Consider the following 17825-nt stretch of genomic DNA (forward strand, 5'->3'; position numbering starts at 1 on the left):
ACGAGGGGTCTCTCTGATTCTGTGTGGTCCATGGTGCAGATCTGGGAAGTAAATGAGTCAACGTTTTGGGGCAATATAGAGGAAGTTTCAATTGCTCTCTAAAAGATGAAAAGTGCCCATTGCAAAGTAGTAAGTGGCCCTCTCTTTAGAAGGAGCCAAGAGGAAACCATTGTAACTCCAAGAACTGCCATAGAGGGGATCCTGCACTGGGTGTGACGGTGGGATGGATGACCTCGAAGGCACCTTTTATGTGAAGACATTCTTCACCCAGCTACTGCCCTTGAAGTGCCCTTGGCCAGGATGATGTCTACTACTGTGGCCAGCTATGCATCCCCCTCGCTCCCAGTTAACAGAACCATACTGGTAAAGCAGGCTTCTAAGATCTTCTTCCCAAGGAAGTGGAGGTATTCCCTGAGTTCTGCCCCAGTCCTCGGCCATCTACAACCCGAGTTCAAAAGTCCAAACACCACATTTGTTTCAGATGACATTTTGATGAATTTAGATCCAGACCCACTCAGCTTATTGATCCTAGAGAAAGCCTCCCCACTGCATACTTCATCCATGTGCCACGTACTGGGTCGATATGAAACACTGCCAAGACAAATGTTGCTGAAAGAGGACTTGTAACATTCTTTTTTCTCTCTTCCTTCTACCCCATCAGAGCCCTAGCCAATTGCCTGGCCATCTGTATTTAAAAAAAAAAAAAAAAACAGGTTCTCAGGACCTGCTTTAGCATCATTAGCCATGGGACTTTGAGAAACCCCTTTAAGCTTCTCTGGGCCCAGTTGTTCTTCTCATCTGAGAAGTAGGGAAGTAATGATACCCTTCCCATGCTGGGTACAGTGTAGAGCAACAAGGGATGTGTGTGTGTGTGTGTGTGTGTGTGTGTGTGTGTGTGTGTGTAAGTTCTCAAGCAGATACTCAAAATATTTTTCTTTTGTATCCCAATACAGAAACTTCCAGCTGGGTTAAGACTCTCTTACCCCTTCCTCAACTATTGAAAAAGGGCACTGGGCACTGCCAGTGTGCCTCACCAAAACAAAAAAAAAATCCAAAGAACCCCGAGGACTGAACACAAACAAATAAATCCACACATACACACCCACCTGCCATCACACCACCCTGCAGTACCTACCCCAGTCCTTGGCAGGCCCAGGCATCCGAAGTGACACCACACGCTACCCATGTGACGGGCTGTAATGAGAGCATTGTGCAGATACTGAGGCCCAGAGACATTACATGACTCGTCCACATTCATATGGACCTACCCACCACTAAGGGATATGTCAGAGAGAGGAGCTGAATAGAGACTGTTGGAAAGGAGTATCCACAAAAGCAAAAATCACTGTCCAGTCTACCATACTATCCATAGGAACCAAAGATAATACAGTGAGGTCTCAATGTTTGATGAATGAATGAATGAAAAATCTCAGACATGAAAACTTGAATTCCCAGAAGGCTGACCATGCCTGCAGCTGTCTGTGGCGTGTTTCTATGGAGGTTTGGAGTACGAGAGACACAGAGTCTTCAAATTCACTCCCACCTCTCGTTACAGAAGGATAGAGCAAAAGATAAGAAACCATGGCCGCTTCTATAGGGGGCATGATGGCAGAGAGACAGAGAGAGAGAGAAAGATGGAGAGGGAAACTGAATCTATTACTGAACACTTTCAGATTTCTTTCTTGTCATTCCTTAAACAATTCAACATAACTATGATTTACATAGCATTTACACTTATTAGATATGATAAATAATCTAGAGATGATTTAAAGTGTTTAAGAGGATGACTTAAGTAATGTGCAAATAGTCTGCTGTTTTGCATGTAAGAGATGGAGCATGGAGAGAGTTTGGTGTGGAGAGGAGGTCCTGGGATCAATCTCCCAATGATACTGAAGGACAATTGGTCCAGGGAGGGCCATTCCAGAGGAGAATGGAAGGGTGAGAGGATCCAGGCCAAGAGGAAGCTTCTAGAAGAGTTGAAGTGAGTGGGATGGGATATGTCAGATGTCAAATGGTACAAACATCCCTACTAGAAGGGACATGAAGCCAGAGGCAGAGAACTCAAGATCCAGGACCCACGCTCACAGTGACTGGCATGTCCAGCCCTAGGGGCAGAGGGTAGGCCATTCTCATCATTCAGTCTGGGGGAAACACTACTTTAATCTGAGTGACTCTGGACAGAGTTACCCTCTGTGGCACGTTAGACACCAAGTGACTTCTGAGGCTCCTTCCTGGTTCAAACATCCTGTGACATTTCAGACTAATGCCCAAGATCAAATATGTACACAAGACCAGAAGTATAACACAACACACAAAGACATGCAGGCAAATCTAATGAAAATCATATCTGATCTTCAGGGCTGGCTGGGCTGGCATGTCTTGTATTCACCTGTAGAGCCATCCCCTGGCTTCCATACCTCATGGTTCCCCCACACCCCACCTTCAAGGAAAGAGAAGTCCTAGTGGATTCCTTGTAAGTCTCTCCCTATGAGATAAGCGGTTTGTGGCGTTGCAGGAGGCAGCAGATAGCAAGGCGGTCAGACTCGAGGCAGGCACAGAACTTCCCCTCACTCCACAGAGCTCCAAACACTGGGGAAAATGGTTCAAAGTCCTTGCAAGGAACCCTTCCTATGGCCCTCAGTTTCCCTGGTTCTCTTTATGATTAAGTCACAATCATCCAGCAATGAAGTCTTGAGATTCAACAGAAATCTAAAGTTAGATTTTTTAAGAGGTTCTTAATTTGGATGCTGCTGTGACCTGAATATTTATGTCTCCTCCCCAAATATATGTATTTAAGCCTTCACCTTCCAAGACAACAGCACTAAGAGGCACAGATCAGTGTGTGTGTATGAGAGAGAGAGAGGGGAGGGAGAGAGAAAGAGTGAGGGAAAAAGAGAAAGAGAGAGAGGGGGAGGGAGAGAGAGAGAGTGTTCTGGGTCTTGAACTGGCAGTGTCCCTAAGCTTTTCTGCTCAAGACTAGAGCTCTACCACTTGAGCCACAGCTCTACTTGTGGCTTTTTGGAGGTTAGAGAGATAAAGAGTCTCACAGCCTTTTCCTGCAAGTTTATGCAAATACAGCTCTCATAGATCCTGTAAGGGAAGTCCAAGGGAGCGCATGAGCCCGTTCTGCTGTGTGAGAATGCAGCAAAGGATGCCGTTCACCAGCCAGACAGCTGGCCCTCACCAGACACCAAAGCAGCCTTGATTCTGCATTTCTCAGCTTTTCACAACTGTGAGAAATGCTGTCTTGTTTAGAAATCCCTCGTTCTATGGTAGTGTGTCACCACAACTCAAATGAACTCAAGACTGGTGGCGGGGTGGGAGGCATCGCCTCTTTGGAGAGTGATGACAAGCTTGGGTCTCACCACTGAAACACATACACATTCGGTGTGCACGTAAACTCATCGGTGTCAGACTCCCTATTGCATCTCCTTCTTCCCTCCCACACAGGTCCTTCCACACAGGCCTGAACCTTCAGTCTCTCCATTTTTGCAAATGAAGAAACTGAGGCTCAAGAGAATGAAATCACTTCCCCCCAGGTTACCCAGCTTATCAGGGCAGCATCTTAATGAATTTTCTCTTGGGAAGAGCCATCCATGTGTCTGACTCAAGAACTCTACCTCCAGCAGAGACTGCGGGTCACCCCTTGGCCCTGCCACAGAGAAGGCTGATGGGGACAGCCAGGCTGGACTGCCAGGGGCTCAGTCTCTGAGAACTGGCCATAGCTGAGCTTCTTTTTCTGTAACAGCCAACCTTCCTTGTGGCCTCAGCCAGAGAGACCTTGAACAATGGCTCTTGGCTCTCTGAGCAGCCTGACACACAGAGCCCTCCATTGAGGGGAAACTGAGGCACTCTGGAGCTGTTTGCATCATCATACACACACACACACACACACACACACACACACACACACACACACACATTGTAAGCAAGAGGTTGAGATTGGTGAATGGCAAAAGTCTATACCTAGGGAAATGGGTAAGAACGAATAGAAATCAGATGCTAAAGTTAAGTGGACTGAGTTTCAAATCTCAGCTCCATTGTCTTAGAGATAAGCTGACATTTAACCTTTCCAAGCCTGGGTTTCTTCACCTGTACGATCAGGATAACATAGTACTGCCTGTTAAGGTTAGTGTCTGAACACTATTAAATGAGATACTATTAAAACAAGATCATTTATGTGATGTGCTTAATGTCAAGCCTGGAGACACATTTTTAGCTGTTTGATCACACTGCCCCATGGGTTCCCAGAATAGTAGATCCTCTTCGGGGTCCCAATCCATGAACTTCACTGTCACTGAATAGAGAATAGAAAAGACAGCAGCTTCCATACTCCCGAGTATTTGCGAAGAGGACAAAAGGCTCTGGAGACGCGCTCAGAGCCATGAGCAGCTGCTGCCCCTGAGAGGTTGTGAGTTCGTCCTGCCTGGAGGCTGTAAGAGCCAGTCACCACCTTCCTGGAAGGTAGAATAACAGCAATGGTCAGGGAACAAGCCTCAAAGAGCTCTCAACAAACCTGCAAGCTCTCAATAGACCTCCACAGCTTTAGTTCAGCAAACACAGAATCAAGGTCTGGAGGGTTGGAGAAATGAAGCAGAAACAATGAGCAGAGCCTTCAGTCACCTGGAGTCAAACCTAAAAGCCCAAACTAAGGTCAACAGCTTGTGTCTCGCATACGAAGGCTCAGCCACTGAGATGCAGATAAGTCAATGCTCAAGGAGAAAAAGGAAGGCAAAACAGGCCTGATTGCAGCCTTGCCAATTACGTTCATGTAAGTCTTTCCATCCTGGTGGGTTTGAAACTACCAGTGTGACATGACTGAATTTGGCGTTGGGAAGAGACATGATCTATCACCTCTTCAGGATCACTGCATTTTGAAACTGAAGAAAGGGCTGGGAATGTGGCTTCGTGGTACAGTGCTTGCCTAGCATGCATGAATCTCTGGGTTCGATTCCTCAGTACGACATAAACAGAAAAGCCAGAAGTGGTGCTGTGGCTCAAGTGATAGAGTGGTAGCCTTGAGCAAAAGAAGCACAAGGACAGTGTCCAGGCCCTGAGTTCAAGCTCCAGGACTGGCAAAAAAAAAAAATGAAACTGAAGAAAAAGAGCCAAAGGAGGTCATGCATGGTAGTGTCTGTCTATGATCCCAGCTATGTGGGGAAACAGATCAGAAGGATGGGAGCTCAAAGGCCAGCACAGGCAACTATTAGAGAGACCCAACAAATGAACTAGATGTGGCAGTATTCATCTGTAACAAGAAAGGAGGCATAAGGAGGAGGAAGAGGAGGAGGGGGTGGAAGAGGAGGAGAAGGCAGAGGCCAGTCCTGGTCGTAAAGGACAAGATCTTATCTGAAAAATAACTGAATCAAAAAGGGCTTAAACATGGCTCAAAAGGGAGAACACCTGGTTAGCAACTGTGGAGCCCTGAATTCAAAATCCCAGTACTTCCAGGAGGAGGAGAAGAAAAGGAAGAGGAGGAGGAAAAGAAAAGGAGAAGAGCCAAGAAATGGTTGGAAGAGACTCATGTCTGTGCAAGACATTTCAGGGGCTAAAAAATCAATGGCCTAAGCATCGTGTGCTGGCTTCTCACGGCTTTAGGAGCTGGAAGAGGACCTGTCTTGTAAACCAGGAGAGCCCAAGATGTCACATGGTGCCAGCCTCCCCGTTTAAATAACTCTTTCTCTTAGAAGGGCCTTCCTTACTGGGTCCTCTAGCCAAAGAACTTTCTCCAAATAAACAAGACACATGAATCTGAAATCCAGACCCTGGATCACCATCCTCCTTTGTATTGCGCTGACCATGTCTCTAGACTAGGTAGGGCCTAAGACAAAGTCTCTGATGGTTTTGGTCAAGACGGTAGCAGAAGCACACCTACACTGTAACCTCTGGAGGTATGACTTCCTGAAGAGACCAAGGAATGGCTGGCATGAACCCACATCTCATCTGAGACCACGCAGAACAGCTCATGAATGACTTGATGGATGGATGAAGTAAGGCAGGCAAGAGGTGACTCCCTAGAGGAGTTGAGTCTAAGCCATTCTCACACTGTAATACATGAACAAAGAGGCACAGATGACCACCCATACACACATATGCACACTCACACACATGCACATGCAATCATGTATACACACACATTCTTGCACATCCTCCAAGTTCCCTTCATCCTCAGTTTTTTGCTGGGGCTGCTAGATGTGTTGGCCCCAAATGGGGTCATGCCTCTGGGGCCCAGCTATTGATGTGCAAGATTTGTGCAGTCGCTGGCATGCCTGTTAGCAATCAGCCTCCCACTGGGCCAGCCCCGTGGTGAGTAAACTTTCATGTTCTTATTAAGTGATGGCTGGTGGTTCCGAATCATTCCCCTGAATCTGTTTGAAGCTGATTCCTTAATCAAAGCTACCAGGATCCCCTTCACAGACACCCCCACCATCACTGACAGGTTATTATTAAAGAGAAGAAAGGAACTTGAGTTTTTATGGCTGCCAGCTTAGATCTAAGGGCCTGAGGGAGATAGAAAGCACTTGGGGTTTGTTTGTGTTTTTATTTTTATTTTTTTACTCACAAACCTTGTATTCAAATGTTAGTTCTGCCATTAACAGCTGGGTGACTTTGGGCAAGTGCAAGACCTCTCTCATGCCCCTCAGAAGAAGTTTCCAGGTGTCGCGAGAGTTGAAGGAGAGAGCGTATTTGCTAAGTGCTTCTTCAACTACAAAGCCCTGTAGGTGTTTCCATTACTAATGATTCCCAGGCGCAAACTACTTTCCCCCTTCTCTGACCTGTGTTCTAGTCTCTCTAGATGAGGCCCACTAGCCAGGGCCTCCAAGAAACTTTAGAATTAGTAGACCTCCTTTCCATAAGGCATCTGTGACAATATATATGGCAGGTAGAATTGATGGCAGGATCCAAGCCATAAATGGCAGGGCAGACAAAGCTTTTCTGTGGCCTTTACCCTAACCTTGTCCTGGAGACAGAACTCTCGCCTCTGTGTAAGTGCTGTAGCTCCCCTACTCCCATCTCTCCTCCTACTCCTCCCTGAGCACAACAGGAAGAGTCTGCACTGGAGCTTTCTTGCTTTTATTTTTTATTACTATCTTTAAGTAGTCGCATAGAGAGGTTTCAGTGCAGCCTATCAGTGCATGAGTACAATACATCTTGATCCAGCACCCCTTCCCCCATTCTCCCCGTCTCCCTCAACCCCACCCATCCGCTCACCTATGTACAGTGAATAGTATTTTGGCTATATTCACCCACCTATCTTCACTCTGTTTGTCTGCTTCCTCACTTTTAAAGGCAATAGATACATCCAACAGGGGCCTCCATCGTAGCTATGAGGAGAGCTAGATAAATAATTGCTAAATAAATAAATAAGTGAAAATAAACAAAGAAAGCCTTCAATGAGCTTGAATTGCTGCCGTGCTGAGAGGTAACTGACAGATTCAATTTAATTATAAGATACAGAGTTGTAATGGAGTGTGCAAGGCCCAGGGAGGATTTCGGTAATGGGAGGCCAGCAGGATTCCTTGCCTCTTCCGCGGGGTCTTCTCCTGACCCCCGGAGCTTCCTGGATGTCCTCACTGGGTGGGCTGGGGCCGGCGGGTATGCAGGCAACTGCCTGAGCTTTGCTCTGCCTATGAGGCTGAGGTCTCAAGGCTGGCTTCAGCTCCCCATGTGGCTCAGGTTCAGATGCCCTAGAAGATGATTGCAGCTCAGAAAACATGAGAAGAAGCGAGAGGCACAAGGCTCTGGATACTCACCTGGCCAGACGTGGCCACTAGACTGCCAATATGGCAGCTATAATTTTCCTCAGGGAGAGATATACATGAGTCACCACCACCTGATCCTCTCCTCTACTGTTTGTCTACCTTGAAAGTGGAAGGGGTACCTCCCAGGCCCCTAAAACTTTACTCTCTTCGTGCTTTGGGGCAACTTCTCCTTCTGTCTGCACTCATCTCTGTACCAAATGAGCACAGACATCTCCCTCCACCTTGTCCTGCAAGGCACAGGAATCTAGGGCAGAGGCTGCGTGTCCTGCCCCGCCTGACTCCCGTGATAAGTTCTTAGGAGACTCTCTCAATCAGTCCCCTGCCTCTGTGATTTTACTGGGGCCATAAATGAATGCCAAGGTGATGTGTAAGCACATTACCAAATTGTAGCCACGCCCCTGCCGCCAAACCCATCCTGAGCAGACAGACAACATCCGTGCCTCCCAGCCGCACCTCCACTCCCTGCCTCTCCCCAGCAAGTAATTCTCCCTTCCTCACCCCTGAACACCAGGCTATGATGCCCATGGCTGTCAGCCAGCATTCTCTGCTAGTTCTTCTTTCCTTCCCCCAGAGTCTTGGCTGGTCCCTGGGTAGTGTGCACACATCCAAACCACAACCTGGACCAAAGCATTCATTCCTGTATGTATGACAAAGCTATTTCCCAAAGAATTCTTCAGCCAACCTTATTCTCTCTCTCTCTCTCTCTTTCTCTCTCTCTCTCTCTCTCTCTCTCTCTCTCTCTCTCACACACACACAAACACACACACACACACACAGGCACAGACACACACGCACATATACACACACAGATTATACTAGTAATCCAAAGAATGTCTCACTGGTTGTATGGCCCTGAGAATATTCTTTAGCCTTTTTGATGTTCAGTTTCCTCTTCTGTCAAATATACATACGATTAACAAAGATAATACTTGCAATATATGTAGCCCAGAGACTAATAAATCACAACCAGTTGGTACTTGGCAGCATTCGTTGTAGTAGCTAATGAGGGCATAATCCCAGGTGGGTGAGTGCTTAGTGATGCTAACAACCACAAAGAGACAGAAGGCTTGACTGTGTCCACCTCTAAGGGCAACAGCCGATGTCCACATTCCAGTTTGTAAAGGAGTATTGGGGAACTTTGCCAACTGTGGGTCTTTTACTGATGGACAAGCACCCCAGAAGGCAAACTCATTTTGAGTCCGCTAGTGGCCATGTCAGAATTTCAAGCAGTTTATCAGTGGATAGCAAGACCCCAGGCAGAATCTGAGGGGAGGAGAAGAGAAAGAAAGAAAGGGAACTAACCCTACCAGGAAAGAAAGAAAGGTAACAATAGACAAGGTATCAGAGAGCCACCCCAAGGGGCTGAGATTCAGAATGGGCACAGAGTTATATCTCAGGAAAAGACAGTAGAATGTGGCATGATTCGCCCAACACCAAGTCAGAAAAGGCCTTCCAAGCTTTGTTGCATGCCAGCAGCAGGACTCCGAGCAAACTTCTTCCCTCTAAAATGTCAGTTTGTGGGAAATGGAAGTATAGCGCCATGGTAGCACTTATACAGAATGCATGGGGCCCTGGATTTGAGCCCCTAGAATTGAAAAAATACATCAATTTTTATAACTAACATCAAGGATGATCATACCTGCTTTTCTCAAATGAAATGAGACGTGTTGAAGCCCCATTGCTGCTCAGTCCATGCTGGCTGTCCTTTTCCTCCCTGACATATACAGACTTGGGCCAATGAAGCAGAGATTTTAAAGGAGCCAAAAGATGGATGACCACATGGGCATCTGGGATCTGGGGCCAATAGCAACACAGGCAATTCTAGACTCCACAGCTGGCGGTGAAGAGCTGTTAATATTGCTGCCTGTCTCAGCCATACAGTGGATAAGGCTATGCCAGCCAGAAAAAAAAAAAATTGGCCTATCTAGGACAGCTGTGGAGGGAGAGCTGACAAAGGGCTACTTGATGTCACCACTGCTGTTGCTGTAAGAAACTATAAAGCCCTCATCAGCAGACATCCGAGGTAGACTTGAAGTGGTAGGTGAGGATAGGTTATGGAACCTTTTTGGAATGATCATAATGATCCGCAAGTCTTCTTAAAAGATAATAAGTCAACATGAGCTTTCAGTATCATCCATTACTTTAAAAACTTAATTTAGGACCGCAGCTGTTTCAAGATTCTCTTATAAGACTTTAATTGGTATGTAATAGCATAGTTAATTAAATACAAATCAATAGTTTAAAGCAACTAATTGATACTTAATATGAATGGGGGGAAACTCAGTTCTAATATAATTAACTCATATTAAATAAGCTATGAAATAGCAATTATGTCTTTACAACAATGTAAAGTTTATAGTTCTTTAATAAACTTGGATTAGCAAGCAATGAGACTCAAAAATTATGAAACAGGTATTATGGGGCTATTAAACATGTATTTGTTGTCCTAGAGGGCCAGAGCCAATCACTAGTCGAGATTAAGAAACCTTTCCCATCCTCTCCTTCCGTCTCTTTACTGTAGAAGTGGATCAGAAAACAGCCATCTCTGCTTGATTTATGGCCATCTTGGTTGGCTGTGATGTGAGTAATTATGCTGAAAATGGGACTCCGTGGAACAGAGGCAGGAAGCAGGAGTATCAAAGTGAAAACTTCTCACACAGAAAGCCACGGCATCCTGTCATGGGTGAGGAAGCATCCTAGGACAGAATGATGGCTGTTAAGAGACAGTCATCTGTGAGAGAGGCCACTAGGTAGGACACCCAATAAAAACAACCCCAGTATGACTGGGCAGCCTTCAAGGCTAGTGCTCTACCATTTGAGCCACAGTGCCACTTCCGGCTTTTTCTGCTTATGTGGTGCTGAGGAATCGAACCCAGGGCCTCATGCATGCAAGGCAAGCACTCTACCACTGAGCCACCTTCCCAGCCCTGGTTGTTTTTTTTTTCTCTCATTTACCTTTTCCCAAGTACAAGAGCTACGCCTCCATAATTAAGTCATCATTCAAAACATTTTGAACTCTGAAACTTCACACTCAAGAAGTTTGGGACTTGGGAGCATTCCAGATGCTTGTGTTGCCATGGTAAGAGAATAAAATGCTCAGTGAGTAACTTCTATGCACATATTCTAAAGGCCCAAAAATCTGAAACATTTCTGATCCCAAGCATTCATATAAGGGATACTCAACCCACATATTCCCTGTATAAATCCCATTGGAATGGAAAGCCTTGAGTGATCTGGGCTTGTACATGGTACCTTATGAATCAGTGTTTGTGGGATGGGTTTTAGTCCAGTTGAATTTGCTAACAAGTGCTGGTTGTGGGTGGGGCAGGCGGGAAGTGAATGTTGGTAGGGCCTACCCACACTACCCCCTGTTATTCCACCATCAGACATGCACCAAGGCCAATGCAGCTGGTTAAAAATATATGTATAAAAACAGCAGGGCGCTGATGGCTCACACCTATAATCCTAGCTAGTCAGGAGGCTGAGACCTAAGGATCGTGGTTCAAAACCAGCTGGGGCAGGAAAGTCCGTGAGACTCTTATCTCCAATAAACCACCAGAAAACCAGAGGTGGTGCTATGGCTCAAGTGGTAGAGTGCTAGCCTTGAGCTGAAGAGCTGAGGGACAGCAGCCAGACCCAGAGTTCAAGCTCCACTCCCGACAAAAAGAAGATAGAGAGAGAGAGAGAAAGAGAGAGATATGTATGTATGTATAAAAAATACGAAACAGCCCCATGTACTGTCTCTAGACTATCTCTCAACACTTCTACTTTTACTCCATCCACAGGACCTCTACCTCCTTAACCTCTCCTGTTACAGTCTCCTGGCTAGTCTCTCCAACTTCCTTCACTTTCCCAGTTCTACCATGCCAACCTGGGAGTTCATCAGATGACCTTGGCAAAATCATTTCACCTCCACTTCCACATAAAGAAATAGAAAGTGGGAAAGAAATAGAGGAAAAAGTGGCAATCCTCTAGACCCCACTCTGATATTTGGTTTCTGCTTAGAGGGTCTTAGTATCAAGTAAGTACAAATAAGAAAACCGAAGCTCAGAGAAGCCCTGGAGACCACCCACTGTTATGGACAGCAGGACAGCATCAGCTAGCTCTGTTAGTTTGGAGTTCCGAAGCATCTTAGCCTTTGGTGACTCCAACCAGGTCCAGCTGATCTGAGGCACCATCTGGGGAATTAGAGCTATTTTCAGCTCCTCTGCTACTGCATTGAGGAGACAATGATCAGGAGGACCTGAGGAAGCTCCTTCCAGTTGTTTTGTGATCTTAGACGGTCTTCAGAGAACAGGGCGGTAGAGCAGATGTGAAGCCATCTTCTTTCTCTCATCTGGAGTGTGGCGGTAGTCTCCCGGCTGCTCTTCATTTAGGGTCATCTCTTCTGTCATCGTTCCCTGCACTAAAGTAATTTTTCTTCAATGCAAGGATGCCCTCCTTTTCCCTGCTTAGCAGTAGAAGAAGGTCCAGACTTTCTGGACACTCATCTGCTAGCCTCCAGAGTCTGGTGCCTCTCTTATCTCTTGTTCTTTTTGTGATAGCCACACCCCACTGCCTCCTTACCACACTCTATTTCTTGTTTGCTAGTTTTCTGGAGACATGTTTGAGTCTCAATAAGATTGGGTATAAAAAGGTTTAGTCTTCACTACTGAGGAGATAAGAGAGTAAAGATGACAGCATCAAAAAGTAAATACTCAGCCAGGCGCCAGTGGCTCATGCCTGTAATCCTAGCTACTCAGGATCTGAGGATCATGGTTCAAAGCCAGCCTAGGCAGGAAAGTCCGTGAGACTCTTAGCTCCAATAAACCACCAGAAAACCAGAAGTGGTGCTGTGGCTCAAGGGGTAGAATGCTCATCTTGAGCTGAAGAGCTGAGGGATAGTGCCCAAGCCCAGAGTTCAAGACCCATGACCAACAAAAAAAAAAAAGGGACTACTCTGCCATGTACAATCCCACCACCTTACCACCTGAACTATGTGGTGAGCACCAAGCTGGAGATAAGACAGGAAAGACCTCCTCCCAACAGCCATGTCCATGTGTTAAATGGCCTCAGATATGAAGAGGAAGTTGGAGTGTCTGTCCATTCTCACCAGCTTGAGCCATGGGTACCTGAGAGCCCAGTGACTTATGAATGAGGAATGAGCAAGAACCATCCCTGACCAGCATGGTCTTCCCATTGGTAGGAGAAGGCTCTAGGCACCCCAAGAGTGCCCAAGAGCAGAGCACTCTTGGAAATGTAGAACCAGCCAGCCCTTCCCACCTCTCCTCTTTCCCATAATCTTTGGCACCCCACCCCCCACTATCCCATTCTGGTGGCCATGATGGTCACTCTGTCATCAGTTGCCAGAGGGGTGCTGAGCAGTTTTATGATGCTGTGTCTCATGGGCAATTCTGGGTCCTTCCAAATTCATTCCAGAGGATCATGGCCAAGAGATATAGTCAGATGCCATGGGAAGGCCAGCTCCTCCCCCTTCCTGTCTGTATGGGTTTGCTAAAGCCACTGTAACCAAGTACCACGTACATAGCAGACGTGTATTTGCTCACAGTCCTGAATGCTAGAAGTCCAAAATGGAGATGCCAGCAGGACTGGCCCCCTCTGCATGCTGTGAGGGAAGGGTCTGTCCAGCCCTCGCTCCCTTCTTGCCTGATAGATGGCTGTCTTCCTATTGATTCTTTCTGTTATGTGCGGGGCGGGGGGGGGGGGGGGGGGGGAGGGTTGTTCGTTCCTGAAGTTTCTCTTTGAATGTGAACATCAATCCTGTTGCGTTGGGGCATTTAACTCACATTTTGACTAGATCACCTCTGCAAAGTCTCTGTCTCCTAATTCAATCCCATTTTGAGGTGTTGGGATTAGAACCCCAACATACATATGTGGTTCATGTTTAACTCATAGCACTGCCCTAGCCTAGACCACTGATCTCTGACCTCTAGTCTCTGGTCTATCTTCTTTGTTCAGAGCGTCCATAGCCCTGGGATCCTCTCAGTTCCTTACCCTCAGAACTCCCAGAAATCAGCCCTGAATTCTAAGCTGGGTACCATCAACAGCTCACAACTTCTGCCTTGAATTGCCCTTTGACTACTAGGAGCTTTGGTTTCTAAATCCAAAATGGAGGAAATAATTTCTACCTTGTCTACTTCACAGAGCTCTTGTGAGCATCTAATAAGATAGCAAGAATGACAGCATCCTAAAAAAAACTAATAATAATAATAAGTAGGCCACCAATGGGAAGTAACTTCACTGTGTCATTATTACTATGAGCAAGAATAAAGGAATTTTCAGGCTGGAAAGAGTCCCATCCACACCTTCTGAAGCTGCAGAAAACCCATTCCTTTCTAAAGTCCTCTCTTTTTATTCCTCTCAAGAGGAAACCCCACAGCATTCCCTACTTGTGGAGCACTTCCCCATTCCAATGAATTACAACTTTCATTCACTCAATAACCATCCCTACCCTAACCTAAACACATTGTGCTACATTTCAGCCCATATGTTTCCAATCCTGCCTTGGGTTAGGGAGAACTATTCACTCCCTCCAATATTTCTGAATGGGCTCTTTCTTCCAGTCAGTATACAGTGTCCCCAAGCACTTGCCATGCATCAGATACTGTGCTACCTACAAAAAGCTCAGAGCTGGAAAAGAAAGCTCTGTGGCCCTTCTGATACCCATAGTCTACAGAGCAAGTATTCCCTGGGGTACAAGCTCTCCTCCCCAGGAAAGCACCAGTAACTTTTTGCTTACACAGGCAGCATTGCCTACATTTTTTTTCCTCCTTGGTCAGTACCCCTGTCAGACACACAAGTCCTTTGCAGATGTTAGGAATGTTTCCCTTTGAAGCCAGAACCCAACTCGTGTCAATCATTTTCCACAAACACCTCTGGGGATCTCTAGATGGTTCTTCTTGCTGAGGAAGCAATAGACAATAGCCCCGATTCCTACTTAGAAAAGATCTCCTCATCTTGCTGTCCATATGACAAGGAAAGGTGGGAGTCTAGTGGCTAGCTACCTCACAACGTGAAAGGCTCCTGTTCTTTCCAGCATATTCTATGATCTCTCCCTTAATTGCCCAGTTAGTTTGACTTGCTGGGTGTTTCCCCAAACCTCCTGCTTCCTCTTCATTCTATCTACGGTCAGACCTCCCCCATGGATGCCTCCAGATTCATCTCCTTCTCCCATGCCAGTTCCTCCTGTGTGCGTCTTCTACCTGTGGACTTCATGAACTCAGGTTTAGTTCTGCAAATCGCTCCAAAGAGTACCCTAAATTCTCATTTTGTTAATCCTCAAACATGTCTGTGCTTGCAGGGACCCCCCAATGGCTTCTCCCCACTTTTCAGCAAAGACTCAGCCAGAGCATGCTCTCACTTAATCAATTTCTGCAATGTGCTTATTAGCGCCTTGTAATGTAGCCGCCTAAATAATTAAGACTAACCCACACGTGTCAAATTAAATGAGCCAAAAACATTGAGAAATTACTTCGTCCTCGATCTCTTTTTTATTAATCAACTTTTTAAAAGAAAAAAAAACTTCTTTTCCTATTCATTTACAAAAAAAATCAAACATAAGCAGGGTGACTCTTACTTATAATAACTGTGTGTACGTGCGGTCTCTCCTCGGGCAATCCCCTAGGGACATCCTAGTATGTGACATAGCACAGGCTAGGATTGTCTTAATGTGATAGAAGCCAGCAATGTAGATAATCAGATGCAACAAGTTGTGCATACTCTAGTCTTTGGGAGAATTCTTCTCCCTGCCCCTTGTCTGAAAGTACAGAGTATTGCTTTAAAAACAAAACCGAGACATTGGCCAAATCTATCCAGCATTTTCCTGCACTCCTCCCACCCACCCCTCACCCCTGTTCAATCCATGAACACAGACTCTCTTTCTCATTAAGACCGTCGCTGATAGGATCTAGATAGGCGTGAGTCAATGGTGAATGGTCAGCGACTCCGTCATTCTGATGGTGAGCAGCGTGCCCACGATTCTAATGGGCAGGCAGACTCTGCCTGTCACCAGCACACACTTGAGCTTTCAGTACAGGCTCCAACAAGAGGCTATTGTTGGCGGGAGCTCAGAGCCTCCTCACAGCTTGTACTTCCACGGGCTCCCTCCTGTCATGCTGCATTCCTGCCTCTTGGAGGTGGTTGTTAGAAAGAAATCCACAAATATAGTAAGTAAACATCAAAGGGGCTTTGATCCACATGGCCCTCCACAGAGCGGGAGCCCCTGAAGAAAGGGCCAAGGCCTTGGATGGGAGAACTTAACATCGTCAATTTGGGCGTCTGAGATGCAAGGCTGTTTGAAGTGAGGGCAGTTTGCCTGTGCCTTCAGATGAGCAAGTGTGCAAGGGAAGGAAGGAAGAGAAGTGAGTGCCTTTGGAAACAGCACCCTCAGATCTGCCTCTCTGCTCTTCAATGATAGTCAATAAACCCCTTTAAAGAATCAGGAGATCAAAGCATACTGCATCCCTGGGCTGTAGCATTCTGCTGCCACCTGCCATGCTTTGTTTCTCTCTAGGGCATGAGCCCCTAAGCTTGACTTATCTGGGTCTCCTGAGCCTTACCTTCCCTTTTATCCTGATACCTTCAGAGGGTGGACCCACACAGTACGAGGTGGAATAGAGAGGTATGCGGAGGAATAAGACAGCTGTCAATCCCTCAACAGCCACGACACTAGCAGGCTGTATTGTGCACCCACAACTCAATGAAAGCCTCCTTCACTGAGAAGCCAAGGGAGGAAGCAGCAGGTGCCCAGGAATCTTGACAAGACCAGGGAAACATGGGAAGTTTTCAGGGAAGGGGCAGATAGAATCACATTCCCTCTTCCAGAAATCTATTTGCTCAATTCCTGACCCCTGTCCCATTTGAATGACTTCTGAGAGAAGAGGTGGAGACAGGAATCAAAAAGAAAGAAAAGAAAAGAAAAGAAAAATAGGGGGCAATCAGCATCGTTGAACCTCAGTTTCCCCATCTGGATCATATGAATGGCAATGGCCCACCTACCTATCTCATAAGGTTGTTATGGGGGTGAAAAAAGAAGTTAGGTATGGAATTGCTTCAAAACCCATAAAGTTCTTAAGACGAATCAGGATTAAAGAATAAACAGCAGAAAGAAAGCTTGCTTTGCCTTTGCCAGTTCAGTGCTCACACACAACAGGCACTGATTTACAAAATGCTATTCGAAAGACAGGTAAATTGTCTTACATTTGCTACCTGGAATTGTTCCTCTATCTTGTTTTTCCAGGAGGTCAAAGCACGTTGAGTTCTGTGTCTCTCCGACATGCCAATGTTTGTAGTGTCTGTACTTCAGAGATCCTGGATGATGGCTCTGAACAGTGTCCCAGTACAAGAATGGGCAGGATTCTCAACCCAGAAACTCACACATTCTAAATGGTGTCTTTTGCCTTCCTTCAACCCCCGTATCTTCCCCAAACTCACCCAAATCATGTCTTCATTCCTGGGTCTCCCTGTGTGTCTGGTTGCACTGGTCCTACTTTGGGCACAGGCACTGTGGAGACAGTCTCCAAGTCTAGAACAGAAAATGCCTCAGAACCCAAGATTCATAGTTAAAGCATGGATTCTGGAGCAAGACTCCTCGGATGGAGATCTTGGCTTCACCACCAGTTAGCTCTTTTCATCTAAGGCTGTTTCATTGAGAATCTGTGAATAAGGATGATATGAAACATGGATACTAATGGTGAACACTCCACATACTGTGGTGAGAATCTAATAAGAATTACTGAATTACAGTTATGCCTAGAATCCAGTAGGTGCTGCAGAAATTTTGCTAACTAAATATATAGCCCAATTTATAAGGGCAACAAGGTCCATTTCCCCCTTGTAACACTTGATCCATTCTCAACTTACTCTCTCATGCTTTTCTTCCAGAACTGGGCCTCCAGAAGAGAGGATGCTGTCTAGTGTTGGGCTACATGGCCAAGGACAAGTTTCGGAGAATGAATGAAGGTCAGTAAGAACCGCCCTACTGTTTCAGGTGTAATATTGGTTGGGGGAAGAATCTATGTCTATAACTGTGATCCAGAATGGCCAAGAGAAAGAACCTTGGCC

The 17825-nt window shown here is 46.1% G+C and overlaps 1 protein-coding gene across 1 annotated transcript in view; it reads left to right on the forward strand.

The window, feature by feature from the left end:
* Kirrel3 (kirre like nephrin family adhesion molecule 3) overlaps positions 1 to 17825 on the forward strand; it is a 562024-nt gene that overhangs the window by 430393 nt on the left and 113806 nt on the right. The window contains exon 2 of the mRNA XM_042674972.1: positions 17646 to 17723. Within this exon, the coding sequence (XP_042530906.1) occupies positions 17646 to 17723 (78 nt within the window). The remainder of the gene's footprint in view (positions 1 to 17645; positions 17724 to 17825) is intronic.

The sequence above is a fragment of the Dipodomys spectabilis genome, unplaced genomic scaffold (genome assembly GCF_019054845.1).
Source record: "Dipodomys spectabilis isolate Male_0828 unplaced genomic scaffold, ASM1905484v1 ptg000023l, whole genome shotgun sequence".
NCBI classification, from domain to species: Eukaryota; Metazoa; Chordata; class Mammalia; order Rodentia; family Heteromyidae; genus Dipodomys; species Dipodomys spectabilis.